General features: G+C 46.1%; 1 protein-coding gene across 2 annotated transcripts in view; it reads left to right on the top strand.

Moving 5' to 3' along the window:
- LOC123763021 (phospholipid-transporting ATPase VD) overlaps positions 1–22,397 on the top strand; it is an 82,275-nt gene that overhangs the window by 20,088 nt on the left and 39,790 nt on the right. For both annotated transcript variants that reach the window (XM_045749954.2, XM_069302178.1), the window contains exons 3-6: positions 7,641–7,854; positions 8,934–9,235; positions 9,368–9,534; positions 10,180–10,374. In XM_045749954.2, the coding sequence (XP_045605910.2) occupies positions 7,668–7,854; positions 8,934–9,235; positions 9,368–9,534; positions 10,180–10,374 (851 nt within the window). In that variant the 5' untranslated portion in view covers positions 7,641–7,667. The remainder of the gene's footprint in view (positions 1–7,640; positions 7,855–8,933; positions 9,236–9,367; positions 9,535–10,179; positions 10,375–22,397) is intronic.

Genomic DNA, 22,397 nt, shown 5'->3' with positions numbered 1-22,397 from the left:
ATAAGCGGAGAAAACGGACTTGATGATAGTATGATTATATACCTTACATTTAAAGATCACAATAAAGTAACTGTTGCAGGCGATGAATCACAATAACATGGCTAAAGTATGTTGACCAGACCACACACTTGAAGGTGAAGGGACGACGACGTTTCAGTCCGTCCTGGACCATTCTCAAGTCGATGGTCCAGGACGGACCATTCCCACATCAAAGTACCTGTTGAAACTAAAATCATATAGGCTGGATAACAACCAGTCATACAAACGATGTGAAGCCATTGATAATTTTGACAGGTTTGGATACTGTTGGACATTAATTGTTCCTTTTAAGGCTGCCGATGTTGCTCATCTCTTAGAATGAATGGAACACAATTCCAGAATCCATAACTTGCATATCTGGAGTACAGGCAAGAGAGAGAGACGCCCCATAATCGACATCTGTAAAATATTAAGACTAACAAATCTGCATTCTGCAATATTGTTGGAGACTAGGCGGCGTGGTAGACTGTTCAATATGACCATTGAGTGACGCAATATGAACTTGTAAGATTTTTGTAATCACCCGTCTTTTAAAGAGTTACTAAATATATGGGGAATTACAGACCTCTGATTACGAGGAAGTGTAATCGCTTTCGAAGATATCCGTTAAGTTGGGCCGTGGTTTTTAAGGTAGACTTAGAGCTGCGGCCACCAAACAGGCTAAATGGTTAACCAGTTAACGAAGAGGCCTGGGAATTGAATTGAACTGTCAGTGGAAAGCGCAAAGCCATTACGACTATAGCACTGGGAAGGGGTCAGGATTTGGGATGGGACGGGGGGAGGAATGGTGCCCAACCACTTGGACGGTCGGGGATTGAACGCCGACCTGCATGAAGAGAGACCGCCGCTCTACTGTCTAACCCAAGTGGTTGGACAAGAGGCCAGAGAGAGACAGGACCGCGGAGAGACTGATCCCTGGATCTTGCACGCTATTTCCTCTTTAACGCTCTTGATTTCATTCTTTTTCTCTAAGAAAGTTATGAAACGCTCGCCCCTCTAATATAATTGAAACCTTTGCAGAAACCTTTCATGGAATGGCGTCACAGATGCTTCATTTTCACCTTTGACCTATATGACCCCAGAAGGTCATTGGCATAACTGTATTTATAGGTGCACGTGTACTTTCAACATTTAGAATGCGTTTTTTCACCGCTGTGTATTGTTTAGACCTAAACTAAATGTTCCCGGTAATCCATTAAACTGGTGCTAGGTAGGCGAAGCAAGGGATGTTGAGGGGTGGGGTAGGGTAGGGGGAGGGAGGGAAGGAGGGGTAGAGGCAGCTACCCTGCCACTACACAGACCGTTCCTCCCCTGTGACAAACGTACAGCCTCTGGGCGTTTAGCAGCAGCGTGCGAGCCTAACCTGTTCACTGCGAAATATAAAATATTTGTTACCGTGTAACAAAAAATACGATACATGGTGATGGATTGTACTAGGTAGGCGAGAGCCTTGAGGGTTGGGGGTAAAGGTAAAGGGTTAGGGGACGGGTAAAGGTAAGGGATTGGAGGATGTGAATTCCATTAAAGTAAGTGTTGGGTGCGGATGAAGAGCGGGCAGTGACACCTGACCTTTCAGATTACCCGAACCCCCCTACGCTCACCCCAGCCTCCCTTCTCCCCAGCCTCCCTTCTCCCGCCTCCCAGTGCTCCAGAGAGACGGCACCACCCCCGTGCTAGGTAAGTCCACTACGGGCTCACCATAGCCCGTGCTACTTGGAACCTGTTCCGATTAGCTGAATCTATAACAACAATCATCCCAATGCTCACCCTATATACCCTAGCTTCCTCATTCCAAGCACAAGCCATTGAACTATACATCTGACGCAGGTAAGGAAGAGGAACTGTTAAAATAACTTTATAGTTATCGTAGTTTTTTTCTTATTTAAACCTTAGGAGCCAAACTAATGAAATAAGTTATGTAAGTCAAGGATGCACTTCCTGACGGGTTATAGCCTATGCTATTTTTTAATTACTCTTCGTCACGTGACCTTGAGTGGCGGCACCTTCACGCCGCGCTGCCACGGTCACTTATGACGGTTGGTACTGTCTGTGCTGTCGTTCTGAGAGACTGCTAAATGCCCCACCCACGCCCCTAGGGTAATAAAATCACTCAAGCGCTTGAAACTGGAGCGCCAAGGGTGATGCTGGTACTAGTGGTCCGACTGGTCAACTGCCCATCTCTTGAACTTGACTGGTTACATCAGTCTCTCTCCCCTCGGGGTGGGTGCTTCGTTAACTTGGCATACTGACTCCTTGTTTCACCCATTACCTTAATGACCGACTGGCTGTCAGACTCGTTGACTGATTTGATTGATGACTGGCAAGGGAATTAGTGATTCATAAAGATTAAGACACCCAAGAGAGGTGGCACGGGCAGGAATAGTCCGTAAGAAGGGAATTAGTGTACGGACCTAGACTACAAACCTATGAAATTGACTGGGCTTGATCATACCCATCGACTCGCCAGGCCAGGCGAGCACCAGGTGACTCCTCTCAACCACAACTACAGCATCAAATGAGTCGGTTACACGAGCGAAGTGAAGGAGGACGAGGAAGAAAGCAAAGATAACTTATCAGATGTAAAGTTTGTAACTGGTATGAGAGGGGGAGGGCAGGCCAGCGGGACGCGTACCAGCGTGGCTTTGTATGCTGTTTTAGATAGACTGGAGTTGTACCGTCTGGATCACTATACAAACACTGCCCTCACTCCTCTCTAAACAGTGTCATTTTGTCAACTTATAAAGTAAAGTCACATTAATTTGCATTTTAGTGTTGTTTTTACTCTTCGTGTAATTTCATAGGAATTTGTTGAAATTTGTTGAACAGTCTTTGCTAAGCATTCCGTAGTTTTGAACAATCTTTGCTAAGCATTCCGTAGTTTAAGATAGTTTCAATTCAGATTAGCCAATCGGAACGGAGCTTTGTTTTTGTTCTTATCTAATGGCTTAAGGCTCTAGGAGTTGGCTGTGGTGGAATAGATTTATAATTACATAATTATAATAGTCATATGCATCTTCTAAGTACAGCTTAATGCAAGTATTTGTTTGAAGCTTGAAAACAAGTGTACGTCAGGTTAGATGGATACAGATGAACAGGTTTCTTTACAATAATGTATAGCCAATGGTTCTCAAGTCCACGTTTCGCTGTTAGTTTTTAATTGCCTTGTACGAATCATTTGGAAGCTGCAACAGTGCTTTTAGTGAGTATGAATGCTGTAAGAGTATAGATTCTAGATGCTACCGGTTCAAGGGTTTTCCAGTTATATATATATTTCAAGTTCTCTTAACGTTTAGTTCCCCTTGTGATGCTCTTCATAACAATTGCAAGTTTTAATCCTTAAGAATGTGAGTGCCGAGGCAACGTTGTTGATGGTGGCGCTGCTAGTGTGGGTGTATAAAGTACAGTGTGTGGTGTTAGGCGTGGCTTGTGACCAGGCTTAACTGCCATTAAAGCCAAGGTTCCTACCTGCATTCCTTCATGTATTTGCTTTTCTTGTGTGGTCGTGGTCCTGCTATCGCTTGGACATTACTGTACCAATGTCTAAGTGTTTGTAGTTGGACCTGTGAACCCTCGGATCTTACGTCTCTGTACTCCCCTCCCTCTTGCTTACTCTACTATTGCCTCCGTACTCTTGTATAGTGTCCTCGCTCGCTCTTCCTGGCTCCATCCCCTTCGCTCGAAGGCGACAGCAGCTCGCTCTGCACACTGTAGCTTCCGGGTTGTAGTGATGTACGGCGGCTATGGGGACCTTCATCGTACTCGATGTTTGACGACGAACCCCCAATCAACACAACTTCCTGAAACCGTAAACCCTCTAAACGCGCCACCTCCAAGGCCATAGTGGTGTACGCACGTGCGGGAGGATTACTAATAGATCAGTGTGTGCCTCTGTTCATCCCCCTCTGGAGTACTAATATAGTCGCCAATGACATTGCTCGATGTATCAAGTGGCGTAATCGTATATATTCACCAAATTTAGATGTGTGGACCCCAGTACCTCGGTAATGGCGCGTTGGGGGAGACCCGACAACACTGAATCCAAGTTTTGTGGTCAGCCGAGGTGGTGTCCTGCGGCTCCTCCATTTGGCAGCCAGTGAATGCTTTGATTAATTTATTATTGCCAATGTTTTACTCACAAATAACAGCGCAGGTACAGGTGTGCAAGTACACTATATAGGTAATTTGAAGTCTCGCCAATGGCTGATTTTGTAATGTACATTAATTAGCATCTAAAGATAGACGCCAGGCTTAAATTACTCTTGTTTTGGAAGTACATACAGATAGAAGCGAGAGTCTGCGTGTCGGAATGTTACCGACATTTCCTTGTTGTCTTCCACACGCTACGTTAGCCCTAAGTGGCAGCTTTCCTGGGATGGTTGGTGGCCTGGCGTCCCTCGCCCTGGGGTATACTGGCGCCCAAGGACGGGTCTTAGATGCTGGTGTTTTAGATCTAGCTACTCAGAACGAAATGTCCATGTAGCACGGGCTATGGCGAGCCCGTGTCCTAGATACTTTGCTGCGTCTTATCCTAGTCCGGCGTGTTCAAGGTCGGGTCATGGAACCAACGTACTCGCAACGGGGAACTGTCGTGAAAGGTTCTTTCTGAGGAATGTTAATGGGCTAGTCTAGATATATAGGAACTGAATATAGTGAGCGAGCAGACGGGCTGGGCTACTTGTTTCACGTTAATAATTACTGACCTGAAGCAATTTGTCTGGTCTATTTTAAATGCATGTCCAATCGGCATTACTCTTATTGAACATTTATTTTATTATGAATCATTACAATTATTAACGGCAATGGTGGTGGTGAATGTACCGAGAAGAACCTGTTCTATATTGTAAGATGGAAAGATAAGATATACTTGTCACCCATAAACATGGACTGGTCGGTATAGCGACAGCCTTGTTTTTTTTGCATATTCGTCGTTCGATCCCCGATGGTCAAGTGGTCGGGCACCATTCCTTGTATCCCAGCTCCTTGTCCCCGTCTCCCTTCTAAGTGTTAAGTCATGCTGACTGCGCGCGGGCACACTCTTGATAATTACCTCATTGATTTATGAGTGGCCTTCACTAGCACCTTGTGCTTGTGAAGCACATTCTTCTGCTCTAAGAATTTGAGTTTCATTTAGAAGGGCTCCAGCAGTACTGATAGGCTCAAGAACCTTGAACCCTCTTTCTGTTGGACACACTTTGGGATTTCTTTAACAAATTTTGAACCACCACCAGATTAGGTAAATTGTGTATAGCCTGTGGCCATGGTATTGACGTCAGACAATAATCATAACTGTAGTCATACAAATAACATGCTATTGATAATACAAATGATTATTAATATCAAAGAAATCAAGAGTGTGAAAATCAATGTCCAGCTGTACATAGACTGTGACGTAGTAATGTGTTGGAGTCATTATGGTGGGTGGGGAAACCTTGGGATGCTAAGTACACTGGGCTGACGCGGACGACGTGATCGTTTGCAGGCAGACACCAGGGAACTAGTCTGGCTACGAGGGAAAGAGAAGGCAATGAGGTACACGACGACAGAAACATGAGGCACTGTTCCTTATTTATGTAAATGACCTTCCGGAGGAAGTAGGATCGTACGTTTCAGTGCTTGGAGACAGTAAATTGGTAAATGGTTAAGGACCGGAGAGGACGACATAAAGACTGCCGGAGGACCTGGTCGTCCTGCAGGAATGTGGGGATTAATGGCTGACTAGTTTAATCTCACTTAAAATAAACAGTAATGAGACTTGAGAGAAGACGTCAGTATAATACACCAGGGAAGCTGTTGGTGTAGTCAGAAGGGACCTGGTGGAGTGTGGAACACCCAAACACGCAGACAAAATCGGCTGCATATACAAGGTAGCAAACATAAGAGTGGCTCTCGAAAACATGAAAGTCTTTCAGTTGTAAATTACACAAGAGACCGGACCTAGAGTTCGGCCCCATCATGGAGCTTACACTTGTTGCAGCACAAGAATATAATGAGAGGTCTGAAGGTATAAGTGAACTGACCATGGAAGAGAATGAAATAAAGCAATATGATCACAGAACAAGATACTGGGCAGAATGTAAAGTGGATACACAGTCTTCTCTGAACTAGGGACAACTGAACGAGGCACGTGTTCTTTGGCTTACTTTTCTGAAAGACAGATTAGCCAGAGCACTGTAAACATGCGTACGGTATCCAGTGAGTGGGGAAAAAAGCGAAATGAGCTTGACTCGGAGGTGGAAGCAACCATCATTCATTGCTCCAGAAGCAAGTATGGCCGTATTGAAATTTGTGAAGGTATACATGCACCAGGTAAGTTGTGGCGGGGCTAGAGAACTTGAGCTCACTCTCCGAAGACACAGATCAGCACTCACACAGCCACGCACACAACACTTGCACATGTACGAAAATTTCAAGGGCTTGATATTAAAGATATTCCAAGTAATGGCGAAAATTCCAAGGTCATGTGTTTTGTCATACTTTTGTTCGCAAAAAGGTGTACCCAGAACTGGAGGTGCAGAGTGCGTTCCAAGGCACCGGATATCCTTGAAGGGGGGCTGCTTGGTGGTGGCTCGCTCAGTTCTCTTCATTTGCCACAACCTACAAAATCCAGAGTTCTAACCTTACCAGAAACAAACCCTAACCTGTCCTCTCGAATAATGCATAACATTTTTGACAAAAATCCCAAAATATGATATACTATAAATCATGGCGGTTCACAAAAACCACGTTTTCTGTGTACGTCCATCGGTTAGGTTAAGTACGGAAAGTAAGTACTTAAGTAATTTAGTACGGAATCTTTGTGACAACTTAAGAGGACGGGTTGCCCAAGCAACCCACCTAACCAGCCGGTGCACTGAAAAACGTGGATTTTTGTGAATATCTGCTTTTCATAGCATGTTGCACTTGCTACCTTGGTTACCATAACGTACCATAAGGACGTTTTACTTCAGATAACTGGTTATGGTTGGTGGGCCGAAGTATTCGCGTGCCGCCCCCTGTGAGAACATCTAATTATGTAATACTGTCAGTTTTGTGTTATTAGGCTACCTATATTAAGTAAAGTTAAATAATACGAGTTGTAATATTATGAGAAGTGGTGGTACGGTAGTTGAGTTGGGCATTATTTTTCCTGTCATTTCCGTGAAAGTTTTGCTGTACGACAGAGGCATTGTTTAATTTGTGTTGGCAGTACAGCTTCCTAAAGGTAGTGGAAAGAGATACGAGAGAGCCTTTTCATTTTAGTTAGCCCTCAACCTTGCACAGTGTGTAAGAGTACTGGCCACAGTTGTCCAACGTTCCCAGGAGATGGCTCTAGCATATACCGTAATCATAAACCGTCAACACTGTTCAGTGTTCTCCACAAATTAATAGTCTGCCAATTGCATTTCTCATGCGTTCTCGGTACACGCTATTTGTGATGATACACTGTGTGACGGAGACCTGGTCACCAAGGCCAGTCCAGCTGAGAAATGTGGTTGCACTTGACGCGCGCATGTACGCACGCACAGGCACGAGCGCACCTTTGCAAGTGTTAACGTCTGGCATTTGTTTCTTGCTGTGCTAATATGTTGGTCTATAGCGCATGCACATGTTATCTGTTGCAGGCATAGATGGAGTGATGTTGCGTAAGGATGAACGGTACATCGGGCGGCGGCGGCGGTGGTGGGTACGGTGATGAAGGCGCCCATGCCTACGCCCAGGGTCATGGCGGCGTGGGCGGGACCTCGGGGGTGGGCGGCGGGGGACGGCGGATTCACACCCGCAGCGTCTCCCACGGCGGCATCATGATCAGCAGGGAGCCGCCTATATTTGACCAAGGTGAGTGAGTGGGTGCGTGGGAGGGAGGGAGGGAGTGAGTGTGTGTGTGCGCGGGTGTTTTCATGACCCTGTGAGTGCGGTGGTGTGTGACAGTGCGGTGTGCCACCATGCAGCAGTACACCCTTCACGGGAGATGGTGAATAGCAAGTCTTACTCCTGTGTTATTCCAGTATACACTGGCTTAAGTCATAAATGAAATGATAGTCTTGAACACCCTGCTAGAGACACTAATGCGACGTATTTTTCGTATCTAATATACTCAATGTGTTAAATTTGTCAACCTTTCTGGACGACAGTCACAGAAAACTGATGATAGACGAAGGAAATTGTAGCATTTGCGGCAGTCATAAGAGCTGGGAAACAGTCAGATCACACTAAAGTAACTGTCACAACTGCAAGAAAGATATAGGCTGGGTAACGACCTTTTCACAAGATGCCAAATGACATTCTGAAATCATTTATACTCCAGGATGAAATATTGCTGCACATAACATTTTAATTCACCCCCCTGACGAAATAGCTGGTCTGGAGAATGTGCAGAAAACCTTTTAACATTTTACATTTTTTATATATAAAACCATTAATTATTATGAACTTTATTATTATTCCTACGTGTGCGCGTGTGTCAGTGCAGTCATGTAAGCGCAAACGGTAGACATCCATCTTGTCACCACACGGATGTTCTTGCTTGTAGATTAGGCCTCATAACTTAGTTTAGTTCATTTATATAACTTAGTTTAGTTAATTTATTATGTATCACATACCCATCCTGTGGGCGGTAGTGGAAAGGGTTACCGAGGCACATAATGGACTCGGGGACTGAACCCCACGTTTCATTTAGCTAAGCAAGATAATAAATCTTGACGAGCTAGTTATAAAATTCAATGCACTTCGTCACAATAACAATGGGCTCAAGATCTGGGCCTCATAATATTGAAGGATTTAAAATTGAAGATGCATGAGATAGTGAATGTATTGTTATAAGTGAATGCAAGTATAAACGGGAACTGATGTTTTATTAAAAGCATGTACGAGTTGTCGGATTAATAATTGATTTCCTTGTGTGGCGTCTGGTGAAGGCGGCACGCTTCCCCAAGGCATTGGTGGCGCCATGGGGCACCAGCGGACCTTCTCCCACGGGCAGCTGATGGAGGGCGGGCGGGGTCACAAGCGAATGGGATCCAAGACTGACTTCATCCTGCCGGCGGGTCACGAGGAGCGGGAGCGTGAGAGAGAACAGCAACAGCAGATAAAGAAGACACTCTCCAGGACCTCGTCTTTCCCGAAAGGCCACGCCCGGCAGGCCTCCCGCTCGGAGTCCATCTACACAATCAGACAGAACAAGCGCACACTCCTGCAGAAGATCCTCTTCTGGAAGAAGGTAATGTCTGTGTGTGTGTAGATTGAGGTGTTTTGGGGCGTCTTAAATTACTCGCGCAACATACGTGCTGATCAAGCGAGACCCCCCCCCCCTCCCACCCACTAACCAGCTTGTGCTGTGTGCATCCTGCAGGTGCCAGAGGAGAGCCGGACGCGTATGGTAGTGCCCAACCACGTGGTGCCTCCCCACGTGTCGGCGGGCCAGCACCCCAACGGCGCTTACCCCGACAACAGCATCTGCACCACCAAGTACACAGTCCTCTCCTTCCTCCCCAAGAACCTCTTCGAGCAGTTCCACAGGTCAGTCCGTAATTCTCTTTGACCAGCTTCAGTTATTAGTTGCAGTGGGTACACAGGGCACGTGGTCTATGATGGGAAGTGGGTAGTAGTCTGAGTGTGGGTACTTGCCTAGTTGTGCTCGCGGGGGTTGAGCTCTGGCTCTTTGGTCCCGGGTGGTAGGTTGTAGTATATGTGAGTGGGTGGTAGTCTGTGTATACTTTATATAATCGACAGATAGCTTTAGTTTGTATGCCGTTTCTATAACTGTGTCCATATTAAAGACAGATGGTGCAACCTAAGTAAAAGATGAAATTCTTGCCGAACAAAATGTTTATAAGGCATCGAGGAGTCCATGGTGCAAGGGGCCGAAAGTAACTCTGCCACTAAATGTATTGTCATGGAATTGTTGAGTAAATATTACTGATTTTTTTTCCATTTTTGGATTCCGCTTAGTCTAGTCCTGCCATTTGACTTGTCTAGTCTTGTAAGATTTTTTCGTCTAAATCAGTGCTATTGTTAAGAATCGTTAATCAGGAAGATAGTTTACAGGTTAGCATGTATAACCCAATCGCCGCTATAAAGTAGTTATGAATGTTGTGATTATTCCAGTGTTTCTATACTAGGCGGTGTTCGTGTGTAATTGTGGAAATATTCGTATGTTCTCAGATTCGCCAACTTGTACTTTTTATTCATCGTTCTGCTGAATTTCGTGCCGGCCGTGAACGCCTTCGGGAAGGAGGTGGCGATGATGCCGCTCTTGTTCGTACTGGGCATCACGGCCATCAAGGACGCCTTCGAGGATCACCGCAGGTACCTCTCAGACAGTCGGGTCAACAACGCCACCTGCAGAGTCTACAACAGGTGAGTACAACCCACCTCTTTTATAGAGGCAAATTGTGGTGCAATTGATCAATCAACAGTCTTTAAGATGGTTGTCACAAGAGGAGCCTCGCCTCGGGCCATGTTTGGGCAGTAGAAGAACTCTGACTCTAGTTGAGGCTGACTGTAAAGGAGGAAGTAGGGTGAATTAGAGCGGCAAGGGAGGAACGTGACGGAATACTGGAGACATTCGACTAGGAGAGTTGGGAAGCATGACACGAGGGGGGACGGCTATTGGAGACGAAAGCATAGTTGTGCAATTTTAAGGATGGTTCAGGTCACTGAAATTTAGGTTATACGAGTAGTTAGTGTTTAAAACATAGATCTTTGTGATTGGTGACTGTAATGTTTATTAAACCTGCAGTGTTTGTGGGCTGACTGTACCCTTTGGTTAATGAGAAACGATGCCAGCATAACAAAGTATAACGTTGACACTGTTATACTTGATGTTACTGGGGATTGTTGTGTGTGTGACCTCTGGTAAGTCCCATTACGCAAGCCTGGCGCGCACATACGGGTCGCTCCGTGGACCAGATTAGCCCCAGCCTTGGTCACTCGCCAACAAAGGCTATCCTTAACTCTTATCAAGAAGATTTTCAACGGACGTCGCTGTCCTATTCGCACCTCGATGTTTCATAGTTTCTAATGGTAGATGTGGCGGCGACAAATTATAAATGTTATGGATTTCTTGTTTTTGCTTGCGCTATTTTGCGTTTTAAATATATAGATGAAGTGAATGAAGCAAGTTTATAATTATATTTGTAAGGTTCTGTGTCGGCAAAACGTTGGAACTGACAAAACAACGGTATAGAAGGCTTGATAGTTGGATGTGGGCGATTCCCCTAAAGACAAAATTAGGTAATTTATTTCTTAAAATAGTAAATGAGAATGCCTAACATAAGTTTTCAACATTTCATTTTTACGCAGTTTTGCTTAAAAGCTCAGCATTTCACTGGTCCCATAGTTGACATTCTTGCGAACTGTGAGGTGCTGACAGTTAAATTGACTGTTTTTGTGTCAGAATGACCAAATCCACTCGGTATGATTTGATTTTCAGGTAATATCAGATCTTGACAAACGAGCCGTTTGTGGATGTGTAATATCACCCAGATGTGTTTCTAAATATTTTATTGGAGTATCCCTCCTGGTCGGGTTAGATAAAGATCTAGATAAAGAATCTAGCAAGTTAAAACCCACGATATTGGCAAGGTTTAAACGTTAGGCCCTACTTGATATTATCTTTGACATGCCCAAATTTGTCCATAGCATCTTTGTGTTAATGGAACTAAAATTTGACTAGAACGTCAAAATTAATTAGGTGTTGACATGGTCTGTACTTGTAGCTAATGAACACGTGCGGGTAACGAGTCTTCAGGAAGGTGTAAGTTATATATATATTTACGAAGCGTGGTTGTGAAAGGCGGCCCCGTGTATGGCAACCAAGGTGGTGGTTGGCTGGTCTGGCGAGGTGTCCACCGGTGGCTGCGAGAGGCTGTACAATAGCAACCAAGGAACCTTAACCACCAAGTGTGGCGGGAACACAAAGCTACATTGTATTGGTTTTCTCAAGGCTTTTGTTTTAAGGTTTCTTTGCTGGCGCTGAACCTCAAGATCGTAATGGCTTCGAAATTTAATCCGCGTCCTTAGATTGATGACGGAGGTAGTGTGCTCGCTTGGAAGCTGGGTTGTGTGAAGGTTGTTGGCTGTGTGTAGAAACTTGTGTAAAGAACTCGTCCAGTTTGTTCCCCACTATACAAGTGTTAAGATACAAGGGGCTGAGAACTCTGGCCACCGCATGCATTTTAGGCTCGGCATTATGCGGAGTCTTGTACAATTATAAAGCTTTAGGTCAAAGTGTTCAGGTAGATATCAAAGCTGGTGTAATATAAAATTTAGCGGAAAATTACTCGGTGATGGCAGTTTTCATGTCCAATAATTAGGTGTCGCATGATGGCATATTTAAAGTGGGAACTGAGCTAGTGTTGGTCTCTACAGGTAGAAGAACGTGTCGTTTAGTTAGTTCATTTATTATGTACCCCATACCCATCTTGTGGGCGGTAGTGGAAAGGGTTACTGAGGCACATAATGGGTTCAGGACTGAACCCCACAATTCATTTCGCTAAGCAAGTTACAGTCTTGATGAGCTAGTTACAAAATTCAATAAAAGTCGTCACATCATCACATCGTTGTGACACGATTACGTGTCGTTAATTCTGGGGTTAGTGGCCCTCTGGATACACCTTGTCAGTATTTTGGCTGTACAAGTTTAAGGTAAAATGTTCCTAACCTGAGAACCCGATTGGCACTAGACGTGGTTGACTATTATTTTGGCTGTATGCAAATGTGTAAGTGACGGAGGTCACTCTGGGACTTTCCATTCATTCTGGTATGAGGTTGGTGGCGGTCAGTGTTGTACACGTCTTTGTGGGTGGACATGTACGGACGGACGTGTCCTTGGTGGGTGGTTGTGGTGGGTGAACACCGCCCCTGCACCTTGCACAACGGTTCCTGCACCCTCCACAATCCTCAAACTTTATTAAATTAATTGGATCTTTTTTCTTAAGTTCATGACTTTAATGTTTTAGTAAGATTGCAGGTGGCTTGAATAGCAAAAAATGCACTATTTTTGTAAATCGTGCATTTTTAGACTAATTATAATTTGTCAACAAATACAAATATTGGTGTTGTAGAGTTGTGTGTAAGCGCGCTCCTCTTTTGCTTGCTCTTGCTCTGTCCTCTCACTCTTATAATAGATTTTGGACATCGTTGTTAGCATGTCGACGATTCGTGTTCTCGTGGGTCCGATGATATGCTTGTTAATTTGTTGTCAATAAGGTGTCGTGGCAGACGGCTCTTGTGTCGTCCCTGTCGCCACCTTGTTTACATAAAGGTGGCGATCCTGTAGGGACGCGCCCTGAAGCTCCGTGGTGCCCCCTAGTGATGGGTCCCTTATCCCTGTTCCTTATCCCTGCCTCTTATCCCTGCCATGACCGAGCATGTCGGGTTGTGGCAGAGAGATACGAAAATCCTGGATATCACTATAGGAAGGTATGGTTTTGTGGTTTTTGAACACGTGAAAGTCATGATAAGGAAGAGGGACTATAATTGGTTATCTTAATAGCTGTGAGTCATGATAACCCAGAGTATTTAGGAAGTGTAGTTTGATCAAGGCGGCAAGCAGGTGGTGTCGAGGTCGCGGAAGGAAACTGATAAAACGACTTGATTAAAAACATAGATCAGCTCTCGTTTATAAATTTACAATATATAACAAAAGATTGAACCTGGTGTGTGGTTGTTGTTGTTATAGATTCAGGTACTCGGAACAAGTTCCAAGTAGCACAGGCTATGGTGAGCCCGTAGTGGACTTACTGTGGTCCAAGGTGAGCATTTATAAACTAAAGCGTCTTGGTTAACAGGAAGTGAGGTGATAAACGGTCTTAGTCTGATTGTTCTGAACTACCTTGCCCTCTTAAAGCACTACATGCATCGTAAGATTCTCACTCTCTAGCCACTGCATAGGAGACGGTGTTGCATCATCCGGGGATGATTCGTGAGGTCCTGTTGAGCCACGGAGCCCTGTTCCACTCTCCACCTTAAGAAGGGAGGTGTGATGCGGGTATTATTTTGCCTGATGATACTTGGGGTATTAACAGCTGACCAGGATAGGCAGGCTTAACATGAGGGCAGGGGGAGGGGTTGTGGGGGGGGGGGGAGCGGGGACAGGGAGACTGGGCTGGACACGTGACCCCCAAGAATCACGTATAGTAAAAACATTGACGTTCGTTGGTGTTTGGTTATGTTAGGGAAATTAACAGTTAGGAGAGCAAAGGTAGAAGTCACACATGTAGGAATTCAATTTTGATGGTACCCGCGTGATTAATAATCAAACATGCCAGTTAGTCTGGGATGAGAGGTGGGCCCAGGAACTAAAGATCAACCCTTCCCCCACCTCCTCCAAACCGTGTCGCGTATAAACACAGCATGCGCACTAAACCGTATATAATTACCCCTTTGTCGTAACTGAACAGTTAAGTGTCCCGCTCCTGTGCCAGGTAAGTCCACTACGGCCCGTGCTGATAGGAACCTTTTGTAAGTAGCACGGGCTATGGTGAGCCCGTAGTGGACTTACCTGGCACAGGAGCGATGCTGAATCGAGGTTCTATTACAGCAGCGAGTGGGCTTTGTGTAGAGGATGTGGAGGGGGGGAGGGAGGATCGTCGGGTACTACATCCTGTTGACCAGATTATTTTCTCCACCTGGGACGTGGCCGCCACGTGCTGCCATCACGGTGAAGGACTACGGTGACGTCACACTACGTGGCCTGTTACTGTGTCAATGTTGACGTGACGTCACGGGGCCTGGACTGACCAGACGGGCTCTGACCTTTGTCTTGACCTGCCCCACACACCAGCGGTTTGGTCATGGCAGTTGATATGGACACGCGACCCCATGATTTTTTTACCTTTTTATATTGACCTCATGATGTTAGTGGAAATACACAATGTAGTATTGTATAATACAGCTTCATCTAAACAAGCGACAAGCATGAATGCCACAAAACAGGGGGGGGGGTTAGGTTGTATGTGCAAACCCTAGACGGACGGACGGAGGGACCGACCGACCGACGCAGTTGACATTGCGTGTTAGATAATAATTGTTTGGTTGGTGTTAATGATGGTAGTGATAGTGACGAGGGTGTTGACAACGGTAATGGTGATTACGTGTGATTGTGATGAGCGTCACTTGTGCCACATCCGGCCAGGCATTGTTTACATGGTCTCCGGGGAGAGGTGGGGGGAGGGGGCAGGCTTCAAGGGGAGGACATGCTACTGGACGGTAGGCTTTGTGCGCGCCTCTCTGCGTCAGTTTCCACAATTCTCGTCTATATTATAACTTGTGTATTAAGTTTCACCCATTAATTCGGTTAATGCAGTCCACACAGTGAAGTGGGAAGTTGTTAATGGGGGTAGTTGTGAAGTGACTGTGGTTTAGCCGGTGGCTGAGCGGACAGAACACTGGACACGTGACCCTGTGGTCCTGGGTTCGATCCCGGGCGCCGGGGAAAAACGATGGGCAGAGTTATTTTTTCACCCTGATGCCCCTGTTACCTAGCAGTAAATAGGTACCTGGGAGTTAGTCAGCTGTCACGAGCTGCTTCTTAGGGGTGGAGGCCTGGTCGAGAACCGGGCCGCGGGGACACTAAAGTCCTGAAATCATCTCAAGATAACCTCAAGATAGCACCTGGATAAAGGTAAACAAGTCCTTATGCAGGCGATGAGTCACAATAACGTGGCTGAAATATGTTGACCAGACCACACACTAGAAGTTGAAGGGACGACGACGTTTCGGTCCGTCCTGGACCATTCTCAAGTCGATTATCGACTTGAGAATGGTCCAGGACGGACCGAAACGTCGTCGTCCCTTCAACTTCTAGTGTGTGGTCTGGTCAACATAAACAGGTCCTGTCAAGACTAGTTTTGTTGCCGTCAAGTGTTGAGGGCTAGTGTGGTGCGGGACAGGTCCTAAATGCGTCAACACTGTCTAGGAAAATTAGCATTCACCGGTAAAAAGGTTTTCTGGATGAATGGAGTTAACTTGTGTCGTCATCCTTGAATTGTCATTGTTAACGCGCTGGTTTGTTGGGAGCTGTGACGCTATCTGGAGCGTGTTGGTGTTGAGGCTGCCACACTGGACCCTGTGGGCAGTTCTGATAGCCACTTGTTGCTGTCGCTGATAAGAGTCCATTGTTAATCTTTATGGGTTAGTTTTGAATACGTGACTATTTGGGTAAATAGGTAAGTGTTTGTCATGCTGTGGAGGAGGAGGATGTATGATACATGTATTAGATAGGTCTATAGCCTTTCACGTGGAACAATTCCTTACAATAAAAAGCAGTGGTAGCTCATTGTTGGGAGGAAGCAGTGATTTGAAGGAAGACAATAACGGTCGTCAGCGTACCACTGGTCGACTCGGTCGGGCGTGCAAGTGGGTCACAAGTGGCTTTTTAGGACTGTCGAAGTGTGGCCGCATGACGGCGAGAGCCTGAAGCACAGTGGCATCCGGCCGGTACCACTCCGTCGGCAACCCGGAGACAGCCTCGTGTGTGTTGGTGGGCTGCTCGTGTGCTCGCCTCGGTCACTTCACTCGTATCTCACGGGCCGTTCTCTCGCCTCTACTACCTGTGAGCAGATGGCAGTCAGCGAGTGAGAGCATGTTGGGAACACTGCAGGTCATGCTGGTAGTCTATTTACATCTGGTTTCAGGTGCGTACGTGTGTGCGTGAGAAACTTCTCCAAGTATCTCGCGTCAGGGAACGCTACTAGACTTCAACACTATATTTGCTTCGATCCATTGGTATACCAGAGTCGTATCGTACTCGTTATGCACCTTTCACCAGACGGTGTTGTTAATCCTGGGAAGGAAGGTTCTTGGCGTAAGGGAGGAGGGTGGGAGAGGGTCCAGACAAAAGTTAATGAGGTTAGAAGTGGAGGACGGGGTCACAAGTGTGGACCGGAAGTGCCAAACTGGCCACGTAGAACCTTCCCCAAGAGCAAAACGCACACATCTTCCCACATTGATAGTGCCACACCTAGTGTAGTCTCTCTGACCCTCCTCATAAATTACTGGGGTAAACTACCCAGCCACCGTCGCTGGCCATATAAGCCATAATTGAAGACCCGCTAAATAAAACAAAAAAAAATATTAGAATTTGATCAACTTCAGTGAAAAATATTGGATGGACGAGGTAGAGTTTGAAAGGTTGGATAGACTGAGTGCGCGTGTTGTGTAGGTGGAAGGTTAATTGGACAAGAGGAATTGTTGTATTGTTGAACTTTATAATTGTTGGATAAAGTGAGATGTAGATGAATAGGGCAACGGTTGAGTGATGGCAGTGACGCCCAGTGACACTGTATACCGGGAACGAGCAGGTGATTGTACCATTAGGTGATTGATGGGTGGACGTCGGTGTCTTAGTGATGATGTGTGGCAAGTGATACTCTTGTACTCGCTTAACTGTGCTTGCCGGAGTTGACCTTCAGCTCTAGAGTCCTGCCTTTCAACCTTCCTCTAGTGGGAAAGATTGTGCGCGTTGATCACTGTAGAGCAGCACCTCGGGGATGAACACTGACTGGCTTGTTGGGCTTGTAGCTCACCCAAGTTGAGTAGCTTGGGTGAGCTTTCAGAGAAGGGGGGGGGGGGGTTGAGGTTAAACATGACCTAGTCGTCTACCAAAAGCCTGGATGTGTTGTCGTTAACCAAATGAATTTTGGGATTCAGTGAGCCCATTATGTGCCTCTGTAACCCCATTTCCACAACCGCGCACAGGATGAGTATGGGGTGCATAATAAATGAACTGAACTAAATCTTGAGTGGTAAGTTGAGCACTACTGTGCAGCGCGAAGGCGCCTGCGAGTACGGTGCTTTGAATTAAACAAATCACCGAGGATGATGCAAACTATTTAATATTACAAGAGTTGAACACACAGGAAATGTCCAACTTGCCTTTCCCTGGTTGGTTGTTGTTATAGATTCAGCTACTCGGAACAAGTTCAAAGTAGCACGGACTATGGTGAGCCCGTAGTGGACTTACCTGGCACAGGAGCAGTGCGCGAGTTCTTTTCCCTGGTGTGTGTGGGTTACCTTGTAGCACAGGTATGACGCTGGGAGGGGGGGGCGGCTCAATCAGTCGTGTAGTTAGTGAATGACTTGGAGGTGTGGCCTTTGTCCATTGTCTGAATCATTTCGTCTTTTGTTTAATTATTTTTTTTAGTATGGCCACTTTGTCTGTTGCTGTTAGTCATTGTTAATACTGGTAGTAATTGGTCAATTACATGGACTTGGGCGAGGTGTACCCTGTTGGGGGGAGCTTGTTGACGTACCTTGAGCCAAGGCGAGGCTGTGGTCACCCGTCCAGTTACTGGTCAGTTCCTGTGGCTTTATTGGTGAAGTTAATCACTAATACCTTCGTCCTCTGTGGCTCCGTCTGTCTCCCCCTCCGCCCTCCCCCTCACTCCCTCCGCCCTCCCCCTCACTGAAGGGTCATGCACACCAGTGTGCAGACACCCTAGAGCTGGAGCTCGGTCTTCCTCTTGGACGGGTACATATGAACACTCGCGTACAAACGCTTGAGGTCAGTCACTGGGTATTCAGGTCGGGGCTGACGCAATCACACTGTCGGACGCACTCGGGATATTTTCCTCATATATCCCATCCATTTCGTTTAATATTGTTCGTATTCTTCCTGCCTCCTTTCTCATGTGCAGTGCTGTCAGCGACCTCCTTCACGCCACAGGCACTAAAGCAATTGTTAATGTCTATTCCTGGACACCCCCCACCCCGTCCCTTCTTCCACTGCCTAAGATGCGGGCATTTGGTTCACCACTTAATTCCGTGCAGTGTATCGGTATTACAAAGCGGCGTTGTGACAGTGCTGGTCCCAGCAAGTTTGTCAACATATTCACTTAGCCACATTGGAGTTAATTTATAACGGTAGACTGTGAGCACACATGTCAGTTTTGTACCATTGGTTTTGTGTAGGGCCAGAGAGAGAGAGGGCAACAACCCAACCCACTTTCCTAGACCTTGTATAGTGTACCATACCATTGTTTACAGTGGATCTAGGACCCTGGGGGAGGTTGTGGCAGTGTTGTCCATGTACTTGGAGTACAAATAGTACAATGTCAATCCAAATTTGGATTGTACAGTCTTAACCGGTACCATAATTTTGGAAGTCGATTTTTGTATATTTAATTTGTTTTAAGTTACCAAACTTTTCTCATTTGTTGGCGTTCACTAGAGGGACTAGCTGGTTGAGTTGAATCTGTGTTGGGTACTGGTGTGCTCCGTAGGTGGTTGAGTTGAAATTGAAATAAGTTTGAGGTATAAATACACACAAAGGGATGAGGTAATTCAAGCTATTCTCGCCCAGTTCAGTACAACGTGTTCACACACACTCAACCAACCCGATGGTTATATGAAGTGTTGAGTCGTGGTCGCTCGTTAAAAAGAAATGTTACGGGGTTTCCACCACTGGTGGTCACTGTCGTCTTCCCTGTCTCGCTACTTCCTCTCTACTCTAGCCTCTTTTGTTTTTCTTAACCTTTAGTCCCTTTATAACCTTAAATTTTTACCTTTCCCCGTCTTCTAGCTTCTTAGACCATGGTAGTCTCGAACTACTGTTCCCATGAACAAATCCAAACTGTTCCCAGTTAGTCACACTGATCTTGCATAAACAAGCACACACGTTACAAGGCTGTTGACGTGTAGGCCTAACAGTCTATGGGGGGCGAGATGCAACAGCCTCGTTATTGCAGCTGATGCACATATCCTTCCCCAGTGGTATAGCACTGTCGTACTTTTGTAACTATGAATCTGTGGCTTTCACCTCTTGATGTACTCTAGCCTGGAAATAATCATTCTTTACATCGCGGTTTGGCAATTGTCTCTGATGAAGCTTGTGCTGGAATGTCCAAGTCCACACCCACATCCAGACACTAATGTAGGCTTGTCTTCAAGCTTGTGGTATTAAACCAGCCAAACAGCATGTCATTGTAGCACCTAGCAAGCTTGGCTCGCTCGTTCGTGCGACAACTCCACCACTGCTTGTCGCTGTGTTAGATCAGTCATAACGGACTAGAGAGCATTAACATTCCCAGGATGAGTTGGGCGGGTGTGCGGCGTCTTCCTAAGCCTCCGGGAGGAAGGACCCTGGCACGCGATGCGGTAAATTGGCAACGTTCAGTTTCTTGTGAAGGTCGCGAGTGGCTGAAGCCTTACTTGCCTCGGCCGTTCAGTCCTGGAGAGGTGGTTACTAGGGATCGATACTTCGTAGTACAACCGCTGCACGTACAACACGGGTTGGTGACGTACCTCGGCGTGCGACGCCCAGCTGCCCGCTGCTAGTCACCACAGCCAACTGCTGCGGAGCTCTACCAAGCTACAGCTGCTTAAATTTGTATTTCATTATAGTTGTAGTGAAGGTTGATGTACCTCTCACGCTTACACTTGGCGTGTCGCCACCGCCGCCCGTCAAATACACCGCAGTTCCCCGCTCTCGTGTGATTAGTAGATTTCTGAAAGTGATCAGCCCAAGGCTTGTTTTAGTAGTAGAATTAATTTTTTAATTTTTGCCGCCGGAGGCGGCTAGCTTATTGTGCCCCCCATACTCATCCTGTGAGCGGTAGTGCAAAAAACATTACAGAGGGCACAAAAGGTGTTTATCAGACCCCGTAGCCCTTTGTCGGATTACATTGTCCTTTCGTTTATAGTTGTTTACCTGTTCTCCAGCGTTGGTCGTGTTAGCACCGTCGTTCTTCACCCATCGTCGCGCTCTGTGAATGGCGGGGGGACCACCTGTCATCGGTTCAGTAACCGGTTCATTTACAGTCGTTTTCCTCCTCATGACTTGACAACCGCCACCCACCTGAACCAACGACTGGGTACTATACTATCTGTGATAGTGTGTACTATACTATCTGTGTTAGGCGTGGAGGAGTGTAGTCACGGCGCCAGCTGCCCACACAGCTGTGAGGAGGACGGTAGGGTGGATAGTGAGAGGACACAAAGCAGCGGAGGATAATCTGGAAGAGGATGGTGGGGAGGACATTGCGGCCCTTGTTGCTCTGGGGTCTGGAAACGGTCCATGCTAAATAATGTAGTGTTGGGGGGGGGGGGATCACGCTCTCACCCTCGCTCACCTAATATAAATATATTAGGTATTCAGAGCAGGGATGACTTATAGTTTAGTTAATGTATGGATTATTGTGCGGCTGCTTTCTTAAGGTTTCGGAGCAATCTCGAGGCTGCCTAATCGTATTACACTTGAGATCTAACACTTCTTTGGTCATAAAACTCGATTTTGTGTCGGTTGGTAGTGTCGTCCATTCACGCTCCGCCTCTCCCTCTGCACCACCGACACCACAACCCACACAGTGGGAGCTGGATTGGTGAGAATGATTCAATATATTTCAGAAGACGGCGAGTTATACACTAGTAAGAATATCGTATTATAGCTTGTATTACATTGACCTTGACTCAACATTGCCAGCTAGAGCGACAATGGTAGCATGTGACTCGTCGTATCCTGGGCTAGTCTGGTGACGCTGGTGTCCGCTGGTCACACCGTGACTGAGTAAACTGTTATTTCTGGACGTGGTCCTACATACGGCTCCTCACCCTTGACACACACTCAAGCGCCTTCCTGGGAAATAATGAATGGTAAACATTCACACGCTGAAGCAACACGGATACACTTCACAACTTGGACGGACACACCTAGCAGGCGTAATAGTGATGACATGTGTACAGTCATAAGGCTGGTATCATAGAGGATATATATACCAGATTCCAGCGAAAGAAAATCAATGGTGATATACGTGAAGAATCATAGTCGTGGCAAGCACAAATGATGGACGAGTATAATAGGCTACTAAGGTTTATATAAATATATATATATATAAACACCACGCTAAATTATTGAATGAGTAGTTAAGAGCCATGAGACCTGCGGGTATGAGATACCCGAAGCCTTATACTTGAGTGGTCTTGAGAATACCCTCATAATGCATGCACACTTGGCCAGTGCCGCCTGCTGGTCCCATGCCCGTGTGACTAACCGTCCTGGGATAGGGGAGTTTTTGTTTTTAGTGATGCATTGTTTGCTGTTGACACTACAATCCTTCATTATAGTCTAGGGTGGCTGTACAAGTGCCCACGAACCTATGTTAATACTTGACCTTGAGACCGCACTTGGCTCGTGCCGCAGGTTTGATCATTGTACGATGGACGTGGATACTCTTAAGGCAACGGATTCCCGAGTTAACCCGGGCATTATGAAAGGCGTAGAGACGGGCCAAAATCGTTGTTTACAAATGGAAGTTTTAAAAGAGTACTGAAATGTAAACCCCTATTAGTATACGAAATTGAATTGAGGTGGTTGTGGTTTAGATTTTAAATAGATGCAGAACTAAAAAAAAAATAGGGTTGTAGGTGTATAGTAGAGACTG

Source organism: Procambarus clarkii, chromosome 47 (genome assembly GCF_040958095.1).
Source record: "Procambarus clarkii isolate CNS0578487 chromosome 47, FALCON_Pclarkii_2.0, whole genome shotgun sequence".
NCBI classification, from domain to species: domain Eukaryota; kingdom Metazoa; phylum Arthropoda; class Malacostraca; order Decapoda; family Cambaridae; genus Procambarus; species Procambarus clarkii.
The sequence above is the reverse complement of the archived record's forward strand: the minus strand, read 5'-3'. Positions and strand labels throughout refer to the sequence as shown.